General features: G+C 37.8%; 1 protein-coding gene across 1 annotated transcript; it reads left to right on the top strand.

Moving 5' to 3' along the window:
- The first annotated feature begins 7,095 nt into the window (after positions 1–7,095).
- On the top strand, positions 7,096–14,827 carry LOC113302878 (DExH-box ATP-dependent RNA helicase DExH12-like). The gene is made up of 5 exons (XM_026551837.1): positions 7,096–7,243; positions 7,379–8,128; positions 8,229–10,502; positions 10,890–11,279; positions 11,371–14,827. The coding sequence occupies exons 2-5, from the start codon at positions 7,409–7,411 to the stop codon at positions 14,560–14,562; spliced, it is 6,576 nt and encodes a 2,191-aa protein (XP_026407622.1). The 5' UTR covers positions 7,096–7,243; positions 7,379–7,408; the 3' UTR covers positions 14,563–14,827.
- Positions 14,828–15,059: the final 232 nt, after the last annotated feature.

Here is a 15,059-nt window from a genome sequence, read left to right as displayed (position 1 = left end):
TCGTGGCTTTTTAAGAACCACTACTGATTGCAAAGTTCCTATACATATATATATATATATATGCATTAGCAAATTAAAATGTTTTTTTCCCTCTCTTATGGGTTCAAAACTCTCTCAGGAAAATCCCAGTGACATGTTTTTTATTTATCTAGCAATAAATGATGTACATATAAAATATATCAATGCACATAAACCCAACCTCTAACTAAACCATGCACTGATATTACTCCTAACATCATACCTCCTGGGTCATGTGGGCACAAAACGCATTAAAAATAAAATTTAAATTTACAATTCCGTGCACATATATATATATATATATATATATATATATATATATTTATATATACATACACCTGTATCAGAGCTACGATTTATTCCCCGTCTTGTCTTGTTTCTCCTCTCCAACGTCACATCCATAAGCCACAAAAGATTTATTTTTGCTTCTTCAGGAGTTATTGGCTTTAATGGCTTAACATGTTCAGTCAATGTACTCGGATTTTCCTGCTGCCATGGCTTTTCTATCAACAAAAATGCATTTGAGTTAGAATATCCAAACCAAAATTTATGATTCCATTCACATTGAAAGACAATACAAATATTTATAGGAGCTGAGATGTATTCCCCGTATTCTCTTGTTTTTCCTCTCCAACTTCACACCCATAAGCCGCAAAAGATGTTTTCTTGTTTTTTCCGGAGTTACTGGCTATAATGGCCTTAAAATGTTCAGTCAATGTATTTGGGGATTTTTCCTGTTACGTGAATTAATGTGTCTTCAAAATAAAAAATAATCACAACTTTTTACCAATGATCTCAAAAGATCAAAGTATGCATTGAATTAGATGATGCCTGAGAGACTATGAACACGTGCACACCAAATATAAATGCATTATTGAAAAGATGCCCCTATGTTATATATGATTTCTTCCATCATTATGTCAAATAAACATCCCACACTCTTAAGTATTTTTGGATAATCCAGAAAGGAATAACGAGCTTCCCACTCTCAGAGAAAGCAAAGTATTTCATCATAGGGAACTCAACTGCCCTTAATATAGGAGTGACTAGATATAATTAAGTAGGAAATATTTTTAGTATACTACAACTGTGTCCGATCAGTGCACTTATCCTTGATATAAATTGTTGCAACCCATAGGAACTATATATACACTCGAACACTAAACCTGTTATTCCATACATATGTCGAACCTGTTATTCCATATGTTATGTAGTCTGAATAAGGAAAAATGCACGTTATATCACACGACTATCTATATTATAAGGGACAATGGTGTTTTTCCACATCGACGGCTATCTATAGTTTGGATATATAAAGGAAGGTTCAGATTAAGCCATCTATAGTTTGGATATATAAATGGACGGTTATCTACATTTGGGACACATAAAAGACGGTCTAGATTTAAGTTTTTAAATATACATTTTTATCATATAAATAAAGGTTGAGATTGAGCCCCAGATTTAAGATTTTCAATTTACATTTTTATCATATAAAGAAGGGTTCAGATTGAGCCCAGATTTAAGAAAAACTTTTGCTTATTGTCAGATTCCTAGACAATAATGATATATAAATCTAATGTGAAGGCTTCTAATGATCTACACTATAAACAATATACCAAAAACCAAAATAGTTATTTCTAGGAAATGTATTTTTGTCTGACATTTTCCTAAAAAAGAAAGCAAAAAAATAAAATCTCTAAGATATGCTTGCACCGTATGAAGAGATGTAATTTCAAGGTTCATATAATATAAAGAAAAAGAATATTAATCAGAAATCCTCAATCCATTTGATACCAACATGTACATGAAATAGTCCAAATAAGAGGCTGAAACTCTCCAGCAGAAGTAGCAATACAGTTAAAAAAATATTTAAAAATTCTAAGGGCAATAACAATAGAACCGGGGCTTTCTTCGTTAATTATTTTCACTCCGTGAAAATCTTTTTGATTTTGGCCGAAGAAGTCAAAGTTAAATTGGACAACATAAAAAAAATAAAAGATTAAATGATATGGGTATTAGAAAACCTAATATAAGAGTAAAAATGAATAGAGAACAATCATATTTGAAAATCTTTTAACTTCAAACGAAGAAACAAAATCCTTATCACAAAATACGACATTAATGAATAAAAACAAAAAGAAATCAAATTGCGTATATGACCAAAAAATTTAGCCATGAGGCACCATCATTCTTTTATATGCTAAAAATATAGATTTTGATTATGAAAGGGATTAAGTTAAAAGAGAATTTAATTTTGAATAAAAGAAATGGTTTCACATTAAATGGGGAAAACTAACTCCCAAATAAATGACATTAAGAGAGTGGAGAGGAAATTCAAAAACTTATTAAATATGTGGCATAATCTAGATCACTATTTGGATGCAAAATCAAGAAGATTTTCATGGAGTGAAAATAATTAGCGAAGAAAGCCCCGGTTCCATTGTTATTGCCCTTAGAATTTTTAAATATTTTTTTAACTGTATTGCTACTTTTGCTGGAGAGTTTCAGCCTCTTATTTGGACTATGTCATGTACATGTTGGTATCAAATGGATTGAGGATTCCTGATTAATATTCTTTTTATTTATATTATATGAACCTTGAAATTACATCTCTTCATACGGTGCAGGCATATCTTAGAGATTTTATTTTTTTGCTTTCTTTTTTAGGGAAACGTCAGACAAAAATACATTTCCTAGAAATAACTATTTTGGTTTTTGGTATATTGGTTACGGTGTGGATCATTAGAAGCCTTCACATTAGATTTATATATCATTATTGTCTAGGAATCTGACAATAAGCAAAAGTTTTTCTAACACGAAATCTGAAGGGAAGCCGTTTTTAAGATCCATACTTTCCCACCCCTAGATCCTAAGACTCCAAGAGGATGTGATTGGTTTTGAATTATATTCGATGACAAAAAAATGCATTAGAATATCAAGAACCATTGATTGACCATCTTATGCCTACTGATACCCGTATGAGGATTTGATGGACACATCTTTCATGTAGGATTTTAAAATAGAATGATCACAGAACACCCTCTCATGTGTTACTTCACAATCTTTGGTTGAAATCTGATGGTATCAATCAGATTTCACGTATCGCTTGCAAAATTTATGGTTACTGAAAGTTTATTGAAAAATTTTCATACACCAAGAACATAAAAGAGGACCAAAAAATACCATGGAAATACATTACCTCCCTCATAGGTTGACCGCCGATGGATAGGAATTTAAGAAGGCTACCATTATTGGAACACGTTTTAGGTTTAATAGCCGTTCAGTACCAATAGAATCTAACATACTTCCCTAATTTTATTCGAAGGTTACACTAATAAAACCAAATGGAAAAATTGATAGAACTATTCAAGCAATGACAAAGGGAGCCTAAAATCGAATGACGGGAAAAGATGAGCAACCACAAGATTTCTTTATTGGGAAACACAGATGTAGTTGAATTTTATGGGTTAACGTATACGAATTGGTACTCTAACCGAATTAATAATAATATTTTTGGAGATTCACTTCAATTATAACTAGGAATACTAAAAAATTTCAGTAAATCGAAGTAATTGAACTGCATACACATGCATCATCGAATGATTGCAATGGGTAGAAAAGCGATAAATGATAATTTGGCGGTATAGAAATAGGACTATCACATTTTGCAACTTCATAAACATAAAAACAATGGTGGAAAAATGTTTCATTACCAATTACATTGTTGATAGATCGATCATCAGGTCCATCACACTAACAACTAATGATATAAAGTAATATACATGATACAAATTCATAGTATTGTAAAATCGTCACAATAATGATGTCTTATTGCACATTGAACTCCTAAGGAGTATGATTCACGATAATATAACTAATCGAACAAGTGAAGCAAACATTCTGAATCAAAGCCCGTGCCGTTATGGCACGGGTCATATCCTAGTAGAATATATGCATATATTTACACTTAAAATTTTTCCTTAAAACTATAATTAAATAAAATTTATTCACGTGAGATAAACATGGAAAAATTTTCGAATAAATATTCACGTAAGATAAATCTAAAAATAGTTTTTTTTCCTTTGACTAATTAAAATCAATAAAAGTAGTTAAAAAAATCGAGATTCTTTTTTATCTGTGGTAATACAGTATTTCCATATAAAATATATAAAAAAATATTTTCTTATAAAAAAAATTATTTCCTTTTACAAATTCGGGTATAAAAATTAAAAGAATATTTTCACATTTTATTTCTTTTTACAATTTCCGGTTTTTAAAATCAAAAAAATATTTCCATATAATTTTTCTTTTTTTGTCTTTTTTTTAGATTAAGATTTGGGATAAAAAAAACAAAATACGAAAATAACCAAGAGAATATTAAGATTACAAAAACAGGTAGCTAGCTCAACTGGTCATCCCCGTTCCTCAAAGGTTGATGCGCTCCAGGAGGTCCCAGGTTCGAGTTCCTGATGGTGCAATACAATTGGAAGGTAGAGTTAGCTTGCCCCCTTGCGACATAATCAGCCCCCTATCCGCTTCGGCTCTATTGACTGGTTCCTCATGAGGCTTGCTGGTAGGCTAGCACGGTAACCTGTTCTTAGTATGCCACTGAAGCTTAGCTTGTTAGGCATCCAACTAGTTTCATTTAATATTCATTATCAAAAGAATATTTTCGTATAATTTTTTTTATTTCTTTTTACAATTTTCAGTTTTAAAAATAAAAAAAATATTTCCGTATAATTTTCTTTTTTTGTCTTTCTTTTTTAGATTAGGATTTGGGATAAAAAAACAAAAATACGGAAATAATCAAATTTTCCAAAGATTTTCTGTACATTTTTTTTAATGTAATCAATAAGATTTTCCGCTTTTTTTCTTTATTTATTTATTTATTCAACATCTTATGGCCAGAATTTTATTGAAATCATGTAAATGCGGTGCAAGAATTTATTTAAAATTTCAACCAATCAGAATCAAAGGTTTAGTCGACCACCAAATACAAAAAAAAGGGTCAATGCTATCGCTCACGAAATATAGGGGGTATAACTTGTTTTTCAACCAATCAGAGACGAGGGTTCCGTTGACCGACCAATGGAAAGGGAGTTTAGCGTAACTCTCAACGTGGAGTGAGAGATGTAATTGGGTGTTTAAGTTGTTGATTGATTAACACAGTTTAGTAGGATAAGGGGTTTTAGAGATGGTTACTAATTGATGATCAGAGTTCATCATCCCGTGAGCCTTTAAAACAAAAAACTTAGATCCTATGTGAGAGAGAGGATCCTCTCACATGTTTATTATTACACTATCTCACATTTTAGACGTCTTTTTAAGGTAAAAAGATTCAAACAATAAAGGATTTGAAGCTAATATTTTGGGGATATGTTCCTCTTATGAAGCTCTCCGTTACTACAAAAAATGAACATATTTCGAAATACTAAACCTCACCATCTACGTATCTTAATTGGGTTATTTGGTTTTTGGTACTCAGTTTTTGACCTAAACTTGGGTTTGGTCTAACATTTGTCCAGCCTTTGCGTTTGGTCTAAAGACCAACGTTGACCCGCATTGACCCGGTTAAGTCATGACTTCTGTTTAATAATTGCTAAAAGAAATAAAAATAAATAAATTACTCAACGTCGTTAAGTGACCGTTAACAATCTAAATCTAATTGAAGAAGAACCCTAAATTTCATGTTCTTCATTCTTCCCGAAATTAAAAATCACAGTTTCCATTTCAATGGTTATCATTCAACCTCACTTCATATTACAAATTCAAGTATCTTATAAAGAAAAATCATGAAGCCAAAATGATAACATAAAAACAAAGACAATCATCAATAATAAGCTCAATCTGTATAAATCTTCTGCCAAAATTACGAAAGAAGCAGAATTCGCAGAGAAGAACAATAGCACATTACAAACCCATCTTCAAGTACCTTAAACTGGTAACATCATGAACACAAAACGAATCCTAAAAACCCCATTATTTCAATTTTAGGGCACTCTAAAACTTCAACTAGACGCCTCTGCTTTCATCCCCAACCTCTACATTTACACCTCCCAAGTAAAAATTGAACCTAGTAAAAACCTTAAAATTCCTTCAAAGAGCTTCATCGAATAAAAATATCAAAAATCAGAGCCAAAATCAAGATGAAATCAAACCTTGACGGCATGCGATTAATGGATATAGGGTTTGAAAAAACAAATTGAAAAAATGAATTCTGATATCAGATCGGGTTTAATCACAGATTAAACTAAATGTGAAATTTAATTTCAATCTGAAAACTTTAGGGAAGAAAATTAATTTCAATATGAATAGGGGTTCTTTAATTAATCACAGATGAAAAAGAGAAGATGAGTAATTTCAAAATGAAGGGGCTTCTGTATGTTTGAATGTTACGAAGGTGGAGAAGAGATGGTGTTTCTGTTCGTGATGAGAGATGAAAAAATGTAAAAAAGAACTTTCGAGATCTTAGCCACTTATCTCATAGTTGTGTTAAGATGTAATGTGGATCATCCATGTGTTTGATGGGGTTAGGACAAGGTCAGTCATTGTTACTAAAGATAAATATAATTTAGTAATGACAAATTAATTAACCAAATGTTTAGACACGTCATGACTTAACCCGATCAATGCAGGTCAACATTGGTCTTTAGACCAAACGCAAAGTCTGGACAAATGCTAGACCAAACTCAGGTTTAGGTCAAAAAATAAGTACCAAAAACCAAATAAATAATCCATCTTAATTTCTATGGTAAAAATTCCGTTGATTTACAACGGCTCATTTTCACAATGGTAGACGGTGGTGGTATTATACGTCTCGGAATGAACTTATTTTTGGCAGGTATGTAACGTTTTGCAATAAGATTATATCCCAAAATATTAACTTCGAATCTGATGTCATTTGTTTTTTATTCACAAAAAATAGGTTAAAGTGTGAGATATAACGTGTGAAGGGATCCTTCCTCCTTATGTAATAGGTATGCGGAACTAGTCGGGTTTTACATGGCCCAAAATAGAACCGCCGGCTAATGAAGCCCGAGTGACAAACCCTGATCCAATAGAAAACCGACCTTAAAGAAGATCTCCTTGCTCAAGACGAAATCTCAAAGGCGGTTCTACAGAATAAAAACTTCAGCTCCCAGACCTCGTGTTTGAATCTCTCTCTGCATATCTATCCTATCGGAATTCGGAGAAGAAGAAGAAGCAAATCGTTCATTCAATCACCGTAAGTCTCTCTCTGCCTGTTATCATTCATCTCCTTTGATTACTGACCTGATTGAACAAATCTGAACTTAAAACCCTAGAAAAACCTATAATCGCGAGAAAACCCTAATTTCTGTTTGTGGTTTTTCTGTTTCAGGATATAGTCATCGAGAGTTGCAGAACTTAAATGGCACATCCGGGAGGGGGTGGAGCCGAAGCTCACGCCCGATTTAAACAATACGAGTATAGAGCAAATTCAAGTCTAGTACTCACAACCGATTCACGTCCTCGTGATACACATGAACCAACTGGTGAGCCAGAAACACTGTGGGGTAAAATCGATCCAAAACACTTCGGTGATAAAGCTTATAAGGGCAGACCTCAAGAACTCGAAGAAAAGATCAACAAGTCTAAGAAAAAGAAAGAACGCGGTGGTGATGAGGACCTAGCGTCTGGGAGAAGAGATAGTAAACGAAGGCGTTTAGGTGGTGGTGGTGGTCTGCAAGAGAGTAGTGTTTTGAATATAGCTGAGGAAGGTGCTTATCAGCCTAAAACAAAAGAGACAAGAGCTGCTTACGAGGCACTACTGAGTTGTATTCAACAGCATTTAGGGGGACAGCCACAGGAAATCTTATGTGGTGCTGCTGATGAGGTTATCGCTGTGCTTAAGAATGATAAGCTTAAGAATGTGGATAAGAAGTGGGAGATTGAGAAGTTGTTGAGTACCATATCTAGTACTACTTTTGATCTTCTTGTGTCTGTTGGGAAGCTTATTACGGATTACCAAGATGGGGCTGGTGATGTTCCCAGTGGTGCTAGTAATGGGGATGAGGCGCTTGATGATGATATTGGTGTTGCGGTTGAGTTTGACGAGGATGAGGAGGACGACGAGAGTGACTACGATCAGGTATATTTTATTGTTTTTGAGTTTTTGCAGTTGCTTGTGTTATTTAGGGTTGATTTGATTTTTGAAATACTAATTTCAGTGTTGAAATGATCTGTGGTAGGTCCAAGAGGACGACGATGGTGAAGATGAGGAAGATGACGGACCTGAAACAAAAAGAGCTGGGGCTATGCAGATGGGTGGTATAGATGATGATGAGATGCAAGACGCGAATGAGGGTATGACTTTGAATGTCCAAGACATTGATGCTTATTGGCTTCAAAGGAAGATTTCTAATGCATACGGAGATATTGACCCCCAACAGTGCCAGACACTTGCTGAGGATGTACTTAAAATGCTTGCTGAAGGTGGTGACAACAGGGAAGTAGAGCGGAATCTCCTGGTGATTTTGGATTTTGATAAGTTTGAGCTAATCAAGGTGCTTTTGCGGAACCGCTTAAAGATTGTGTGGTGTACTCGTCTTGCAAGGGCAATAGACGAGGAAGAGAGGAAGAAGATCGAGGAAGAAATGATGGGTTTGGGTCCTGAATTGGCTTCCATTCTTGAGCAGTTACACGCCACAAGGGCAACTGCTAAAGAACGGCAGAAGATTGTGGAGAAAAATATTAGAGAAGAAGCTAGGCGATTGAAGGACGGGAGTGGTGGTGGGGATGAGGATAGAGACTGGGAGAGGAGAGGTCCGGTGATTGATGGAGACTCAGAGAGTGGTTGGTTGAAAGGGCAGCGTCAACTTTTGGACCTAGAAAGTATATCTTTTCAGCAAGGTGGTTTGTTGATGGCTAATAAGAAATGCACTCTTCCTGATGGGTCTTATCGGAATCACAGCAAAGGGTACGAAGAAGTTCATGTGCCTGCGCCTAAGCTTAAACCACTTGCCCCTGGCGAAGAGCTTATTAAGATATCAGTCATGCCTGACTGGGCACAACCAGCCTTTGGTGGAATGAGTCAGTTGAATAGGATACAGAGTAAAGTTTATGAGACCGCACTTTTCACAGCAGAGAATCTCCTTTTGTGTGCTCCGACTGGGGCTGGGAAAACGAATGTGGCAATGTTAACCATACTTCAGCAGATTGCGTTGCATAGGAATCCAGATGGCTCCTTTGATAATAGCAAGTACAAGATTGTTTACGTGGCACCAATGAAAGCATTAGTTGCTGAGATAGTTGGAAATTTGTCTAATCGTCTTAAGCACTACAATGTAAATGTTAAAGAGCTAAGTGGAGACCAGTCCCTGACTCGCCAACAAATTGATGACACACAGATAATTGTTACGACTCCTGAGAAGTGGGATATCATCACTAGAAAATCGGGAGACCGAACATATACACAGCTTGTGAGGCTTGTCATCATTGATGAGATCCATTTACTTCACGATAATAGGGGGCCAGTGCTTGAAAGCATTGTTGCAAGAACTGTTAGATTGATCGAGACCACGAAGGAGCACATTCGTTTGGTTGGTTTGTCAGCAACACTCCCTAATTACGAAGATGTGGCTCTATTTTTACGAGTTGATCTGAAAAAGGGACTATTCCATTTTGACAACAGTTACAGACCATGCCCGCTTGCTCAACAGTATATTGGAATCACAGTTAAGAAGCCTTTACAGAGATTCCAGTTGATGAATGACGTCTGTTACGAGAAGGTGATGGCCACAGCAGGCAAGTCCCAAGTCCTCATATTTGTTCATTCGAGAAAAGAGACGGCGAAAACAGCAAAAGCAATAAAAGATACGGCTCTTGCTAATGACACCATTAGTCGTTTTCTGAAGGAGGATAGTGCAAGCCGTGAGATTTTACGAGAGCAAATAGAGTTTGTCAAGAGCAATGATCTCAAGGAGTTGTTACCTTATGGGTTTGCAATTCATCATGCTGGTATGTCGAGAGCAGACCGTGATATTGTCGAGGAAATTTTTGCTGAAGGGCACGTGCAAGTGCTGGTATCCACTGCTACCCTTGCATGGGGTGTTAATTTACCAGCCCACACTGTGATCATCAAGGGTACTCAGATATACAATCCCGAGAAAGGAGCGTGGACTGAATTAAGTCCTCTTGACGTCATGCAGATGCTTGGTCGTGCAGGGAGGCCTCAATATGACACATACGGGGAAGGGATAATCATAACAGGACATAGTGAACTGCAGTATTATCTCTCGCTCATGAATGCACAACTTCCTATTGAAAGTCAGTTTGTGTCAAAGCTGGCTGATCAGCTAAATGCTGAAATTGTTTTGGGGACAGTTCAAAATGCTAAAGAAGCATGCAATTGGCTTGGCTACACATACTTGTACATTCGCATGTTGAGAAATCCAACACTGTATGGTTTGGCAGCTGATGTTCTGAGTAGGGACAAGCTCTTGGAGGAAAGAAGGGCTGATTTGGTAAGAAATCTTACTTCCACTACACCTTAACCATTCTCGTCTTGTCTTGGGGACCTTAGTTTCATTGATGATTTCTTTGATGTTCTCATGCTTATATATTTTGTCTCATGAAGAATGCATTGTGCCATGGCCCATATTATTTTGGTTGAAGTTGATAGTAACTGCTTCAGCTGGAATTTTGTTGGAGAAGATACGAGTTAGGAACTTAGGCCCCTAGATGGAATTTGGACCAACATTTCTTTTGCTAATATTATCCTCCTCTGAGCTTTGCATGTTTATATAACTGTTGATACGTGAATCTGCTTAAAAGACCTATTTTGTTTATACATTCAGTTCTAGATGTTTCTATTTACATGCAAGTAACTGGTGTTGTAAATTCTTCTGCAGATCCATTCTGCTGCAACTGTCTTGGAGAAGAATAATTTGGTGAAGTACGACAGGAAAAGCGGGTACTTCCAAGTCACTGACCTTGGTCGAATCGCCAGTTATTATTATATTACCCATGGAACGATATCTACTTACAATGAGCATCTGAAGCCAACAATGGGTGATATCGAGCTTTGTCGGTTGTTCTCACTTAGCGAAGAGTTTAAATATGTGACTGTGAGACAAGATGAGAAGATGGAACTCGCTAAGCTTTTGGATCGTGTTCCTATTCCCGTTAAGGAGAGCTTGGAAGAACCCAGTGCCAAAATTAATGTTTTGCTCCAAGCGTACATTTCACAGCTGAAGCTTGAAGGGCTCTCATTGACATCTGATATGGTGTTCATCACTCAGGTAACACTGCATGGATATTTTTTTGTCTTTGATCATATAAGGTATTAACATCCTGCTATGATTATTTACTTGTCTTTTTTTGTCTTCGTAGAGTGCTGGACGTCTTATGCGAGCGCTTTTTGAGATTGTATTGAAAAGAGGGTGGGCTCAAGTAGCTGAGAAGGCTTTGAATTTGTGCAAGATGGTTGGCAAGCAGATGTGGAGTGTTCAAATGCCTCTTCGCCAGTTCCATGGTATCCAAAAGGACTTGCTGACAAAATTGGAGAGGAAAGAATTGGCCTGGGACAGGTACTATGATTTAACCTCTACGGAGATTGGAGAGCTCATCCGTCAACAGAAGGTAGGAAAAATGCTCCATAAATATATTCACCAGTTCCCAAAGCTGAACCTAGCAGCACATGTTCAACCCATCACCCGTACAGTTCTAAGAGTCGAACTTACAATTACGCCGGATTTTATGTGGGAGGACAGAGTTCATGGATTCGTGGAACCATTTTGGGTTATTGTTGAGGATAATGATGGGGAGTTTATTCTTCATCACGAGTATTTTATGCTGAAGAAGCAGTATTTCGATGAAGACCATACGTTAAGTTTTACTGTGCCAATTTACGAGCCGCTGCCTCCTCAGTATTTCATTCGAGTTGTGTCCGATAAGTGGCTGAACTCTCAGTCAGTATTACCCGTGTCATTTAGACACCTTATTTTACCAGAAAAATACCCTCCCCCTACTGAGTTGTTAGACTTGCAGCCACTGCCCGTTACTGCGTTGAGAAATCCTGCATATGAGGCTCTTTATCAGGAGTTCAAGCACTTCAACCCTGTGCAAACTCAGGTCTTCACTGTCTTATATAATACAGATGACAATGTCTTGGTTGCAGCGCCAACAGGAAGCGGCAAGACAATTTGTGCAGAGTTTGCTGTGTTGAGGAATCATCAGAAAGGATCGAATAATGTCATGCGTGTTGTTTACATTGCTCCTATGGAAGCTCTTGCAAAGGAGCGTTATCGTGATTGGGAAAGGAAGTTTGGAAAGGGATTAGGCTTGAGAGTGGTGGAACTGACTGGTGAAACATCAACAGATCTGAAACTGCTTGAGAAAGGGCAAATAGTTATAAGCACTCCTGAGAAATGGGATTCTTTGTCTCGCAGATGGAAGCATCGCAAACACATTCAACAGGTTAGCCTTTTTGTCATTGACGAGCTCCACTTGATTGGGGGTCAAGGTGGCCATATTTTGGAGGTAATTGTTTCTAGAATGAGATACATTGCAAGTCAGAGTGAGAACAAGATCCGCATAGTGGTATTGTCAACTTCATTGGCAAATGCAAAAGATCTTGGGGAGTGGATAGGTGCAACCTCTCACGGGCTCTTTAATTTCCCGCCAGGTGTTCGTCCCGTTCCACTGGAGATCCATATTCAAGGAGTGGATATTGCTAACTTCGAAGCAAGGATGCAAGCAATGACAAAACCAACCTACACCGCCATTGTCCAACATGCCAGGAATGGGAAACCTGCACTTGTATTTGTTCCTACTAGGAAGCATGCCAGGCTTACTGCGGCTGATTTGATGACTTACTCTAATGCTGATGGGGGAGAGAGTCCCCCGTTTCTACTGAAATCTGAGGAAGAACTGGAGTCATTCATTTCCAAAGTCACAGAGCCCATGTTGAGTGCCACTCTTCGTCATGGTGTGGGCTACCTACACGAAGGCCTCTCCAGCGTCGATCTTGAAATTGTCACTCATTTATTTGAAGCTGGTTGGATTCAGGTCTGCGTTGCGAGCAATTCAATGTGCTGGGGAATGCCGTTATCAGCTCACCTGGTGGTCGTTATGGGAACACAACACTATGATGGGAGAGAAAATACTCATACTGACTACCCCGTGACTGACCTACTGCAGATGATGGGTCATGCTAGTCGACCTCTGTTGGATAATTCTGGCAAATGTGTCATCCTTTGCCACGCTCCAAGGAAGGAATACTACAAAAAGTTCTTGTATGAAGCTTTTCCCGTGGAGAGTCATCTGCAGCACTATTTGCATGATAATCTGAATGCGGAAGTTGTTGCTGGAGTTATCGAGAACAAGCAAGCTGCAGTGGATTATATTACCTGGACATTTATGTATAGGAGGCTCACTCAAAATCCGAACTACTACAATCTCCAGGGAGTTAGCCATAGGCATCTCTCAGATCACCTTTCGGAGCTCGTGGAAAAAACATTAAGTGATTTGGAAGCAAGTAAATGTGTTTCTGTGGAGGATGAAACAGATCTTTCTCCTCTGAACCTGGGAATGATTGCGTCGTATTATTATATAAGTTACACAACCATAGAACGATTCAGTTCTTCACTGACGTCCAAAACAAAGATAAAGGGGCTTCTGGAGATTCTGGCTTCGGCTTCAGAGTATGCTGAGCTTCCTTCGCGACCAGGGGAGGAAGAACTGATACGGAGGTTGATTAACCATCAGAGATACTCATTCGAGAACCCCAGATGTACAGACCCGCATGTGAAGGCAAATGCGCTGCTCCAGGCCCACTTCGCGAGGCACACGGTTGTTGGGAACTTGGCATTGGATCAGCGAGAGGTTCTACTGTCTGCTAGTCGGCTTCTCCAAGCAATGGTTGATGTAATCTCTAGCAATGGTTGGCTTGACCTTGCTCTTCTTACTATGGAAGTCAGCCAAATGGTCACTCAAGGCATGTGGGAACGTGATTCCATGCTTCTTCAGCTTCCACACTTCACCAAAGAGCTGGCTAAGAGGTGTCAAGAGAACCCAGGGAAGAGTATAGAGACAGTATTTGATTTGGCGGAGATGGAGGACGATGAGAGGCAGGAGTTGTTACAGATGTCAGATTCGCAGTTACTAGACATAGCCCGTTTCTGCAACCGTTTTCCTAACATTGATATGACGTATGAGGTGCTGGAGAGTGATAACGTGATGGCTGGAGATGATATTTCGCTGCAAGTCACACTTGAACGGGATCTTGAAGGTAGATCAGAGGTGGGACCGGTGGATGCTCCCAGGTATCCAAAAGCTAAAGAAGAAGGGTGGTGGCTGGTAGTTGGTGATAGCAAGACTAATCAGTTGCTTGCAATTAAGAGAGTGTCTCTGCAGAGAAAATCGAAAGTGAAGCTCGAGTTTGCTGCCCCGGCAGAAACTGGGAGAAAGTCATACACGCTGTATTTCATGTGCGACTCTTATCTGGGTTGTGACCAAGAGTACAGTTTTACAATTGATGTCAAAGAAGCAGGTGAGGCAGGTGATGACAGTATGAGAGAGTGATGACTAATAAGCTGAATTGTCTTGGGTAGTTTTTGTTGATTGTAGTTATTCCGAATTTGATGTTGGTAAGCGAGAGTTGATAACAATGTAGTTCCCTTTTCTTGGTTATAATTTCTTTGTAGCAATTACCATGGGATTGCTAAGAGTATTATGAGAAGTTGAACCCTGTTTTAAAAATGTTGTCTTATAGCGTTGAGTTGTGCCTTTAAAAGACTCGTAGTCTTTACTCTTAATTTTTTATATATAGTAGTGCTTTGTTGCTGGAGTCTTACTGTCAATGGATACCGATTATCTGAAATCTGATACCGATTATCCGCAATCCGTTACTGCCACCATCCGACAGCGGTAAACGGATATCCGATACCGATAAACGAACGGATAATTTTCTCTTAACGTAACGGCAGTGGAATTGGGTGTTTCGGTTAGGCTTATTTCCGATATCCGATAATGTGTATATCCATTCATCCGTTTAGCCTTTAGCCCACCTATATTTTCAT

The sequence above is a fragment of the Papaver somniferum genome, chromosome 8 (genome assembly GCF_003573695.1).
Source record: "Papaver somniferum cultivar HN1 chromosome 8, ASM357369v1, whole genome shotgun sequence".
NCBI classification, from domain to species: Eukaryota; Viridiplantae; Streptophyta; class Magnoliopsida; order Ranunculales; family Papaveraceae; genus Papaver; species Papaver somniferum.
The sequence above is the reverse complement of the archived record's forward strand: the minus strand, read 5'-3'. Positions and strand labels throughout refer to the sequence as shown.

Bases quoted from the DNA above. Each gene is read 5' to 3' on its own strand.
- LOC113302878 (XM_026551837.1), top strand. From the start codon at position 7,409: ATGGCACATCCGGGAGGGGGTGGAGCCGAAGCTCACGCCCGATTTAAA. The intron at 8,129-8,228 runs GTATATTTTATT...GATCTGTGGTAG, and splicing joins ACGAGAGTGACTACGATCAG to GTCCAAGAGGACGACGATGG. The intron at 10,503-10,889 runs GTAAGAAATCTT...ATTCTTCTGCAG, and splicing joins AGGAAAGAAGGGCTGATTTG to ATCCATTCTGCTGCAACTGT.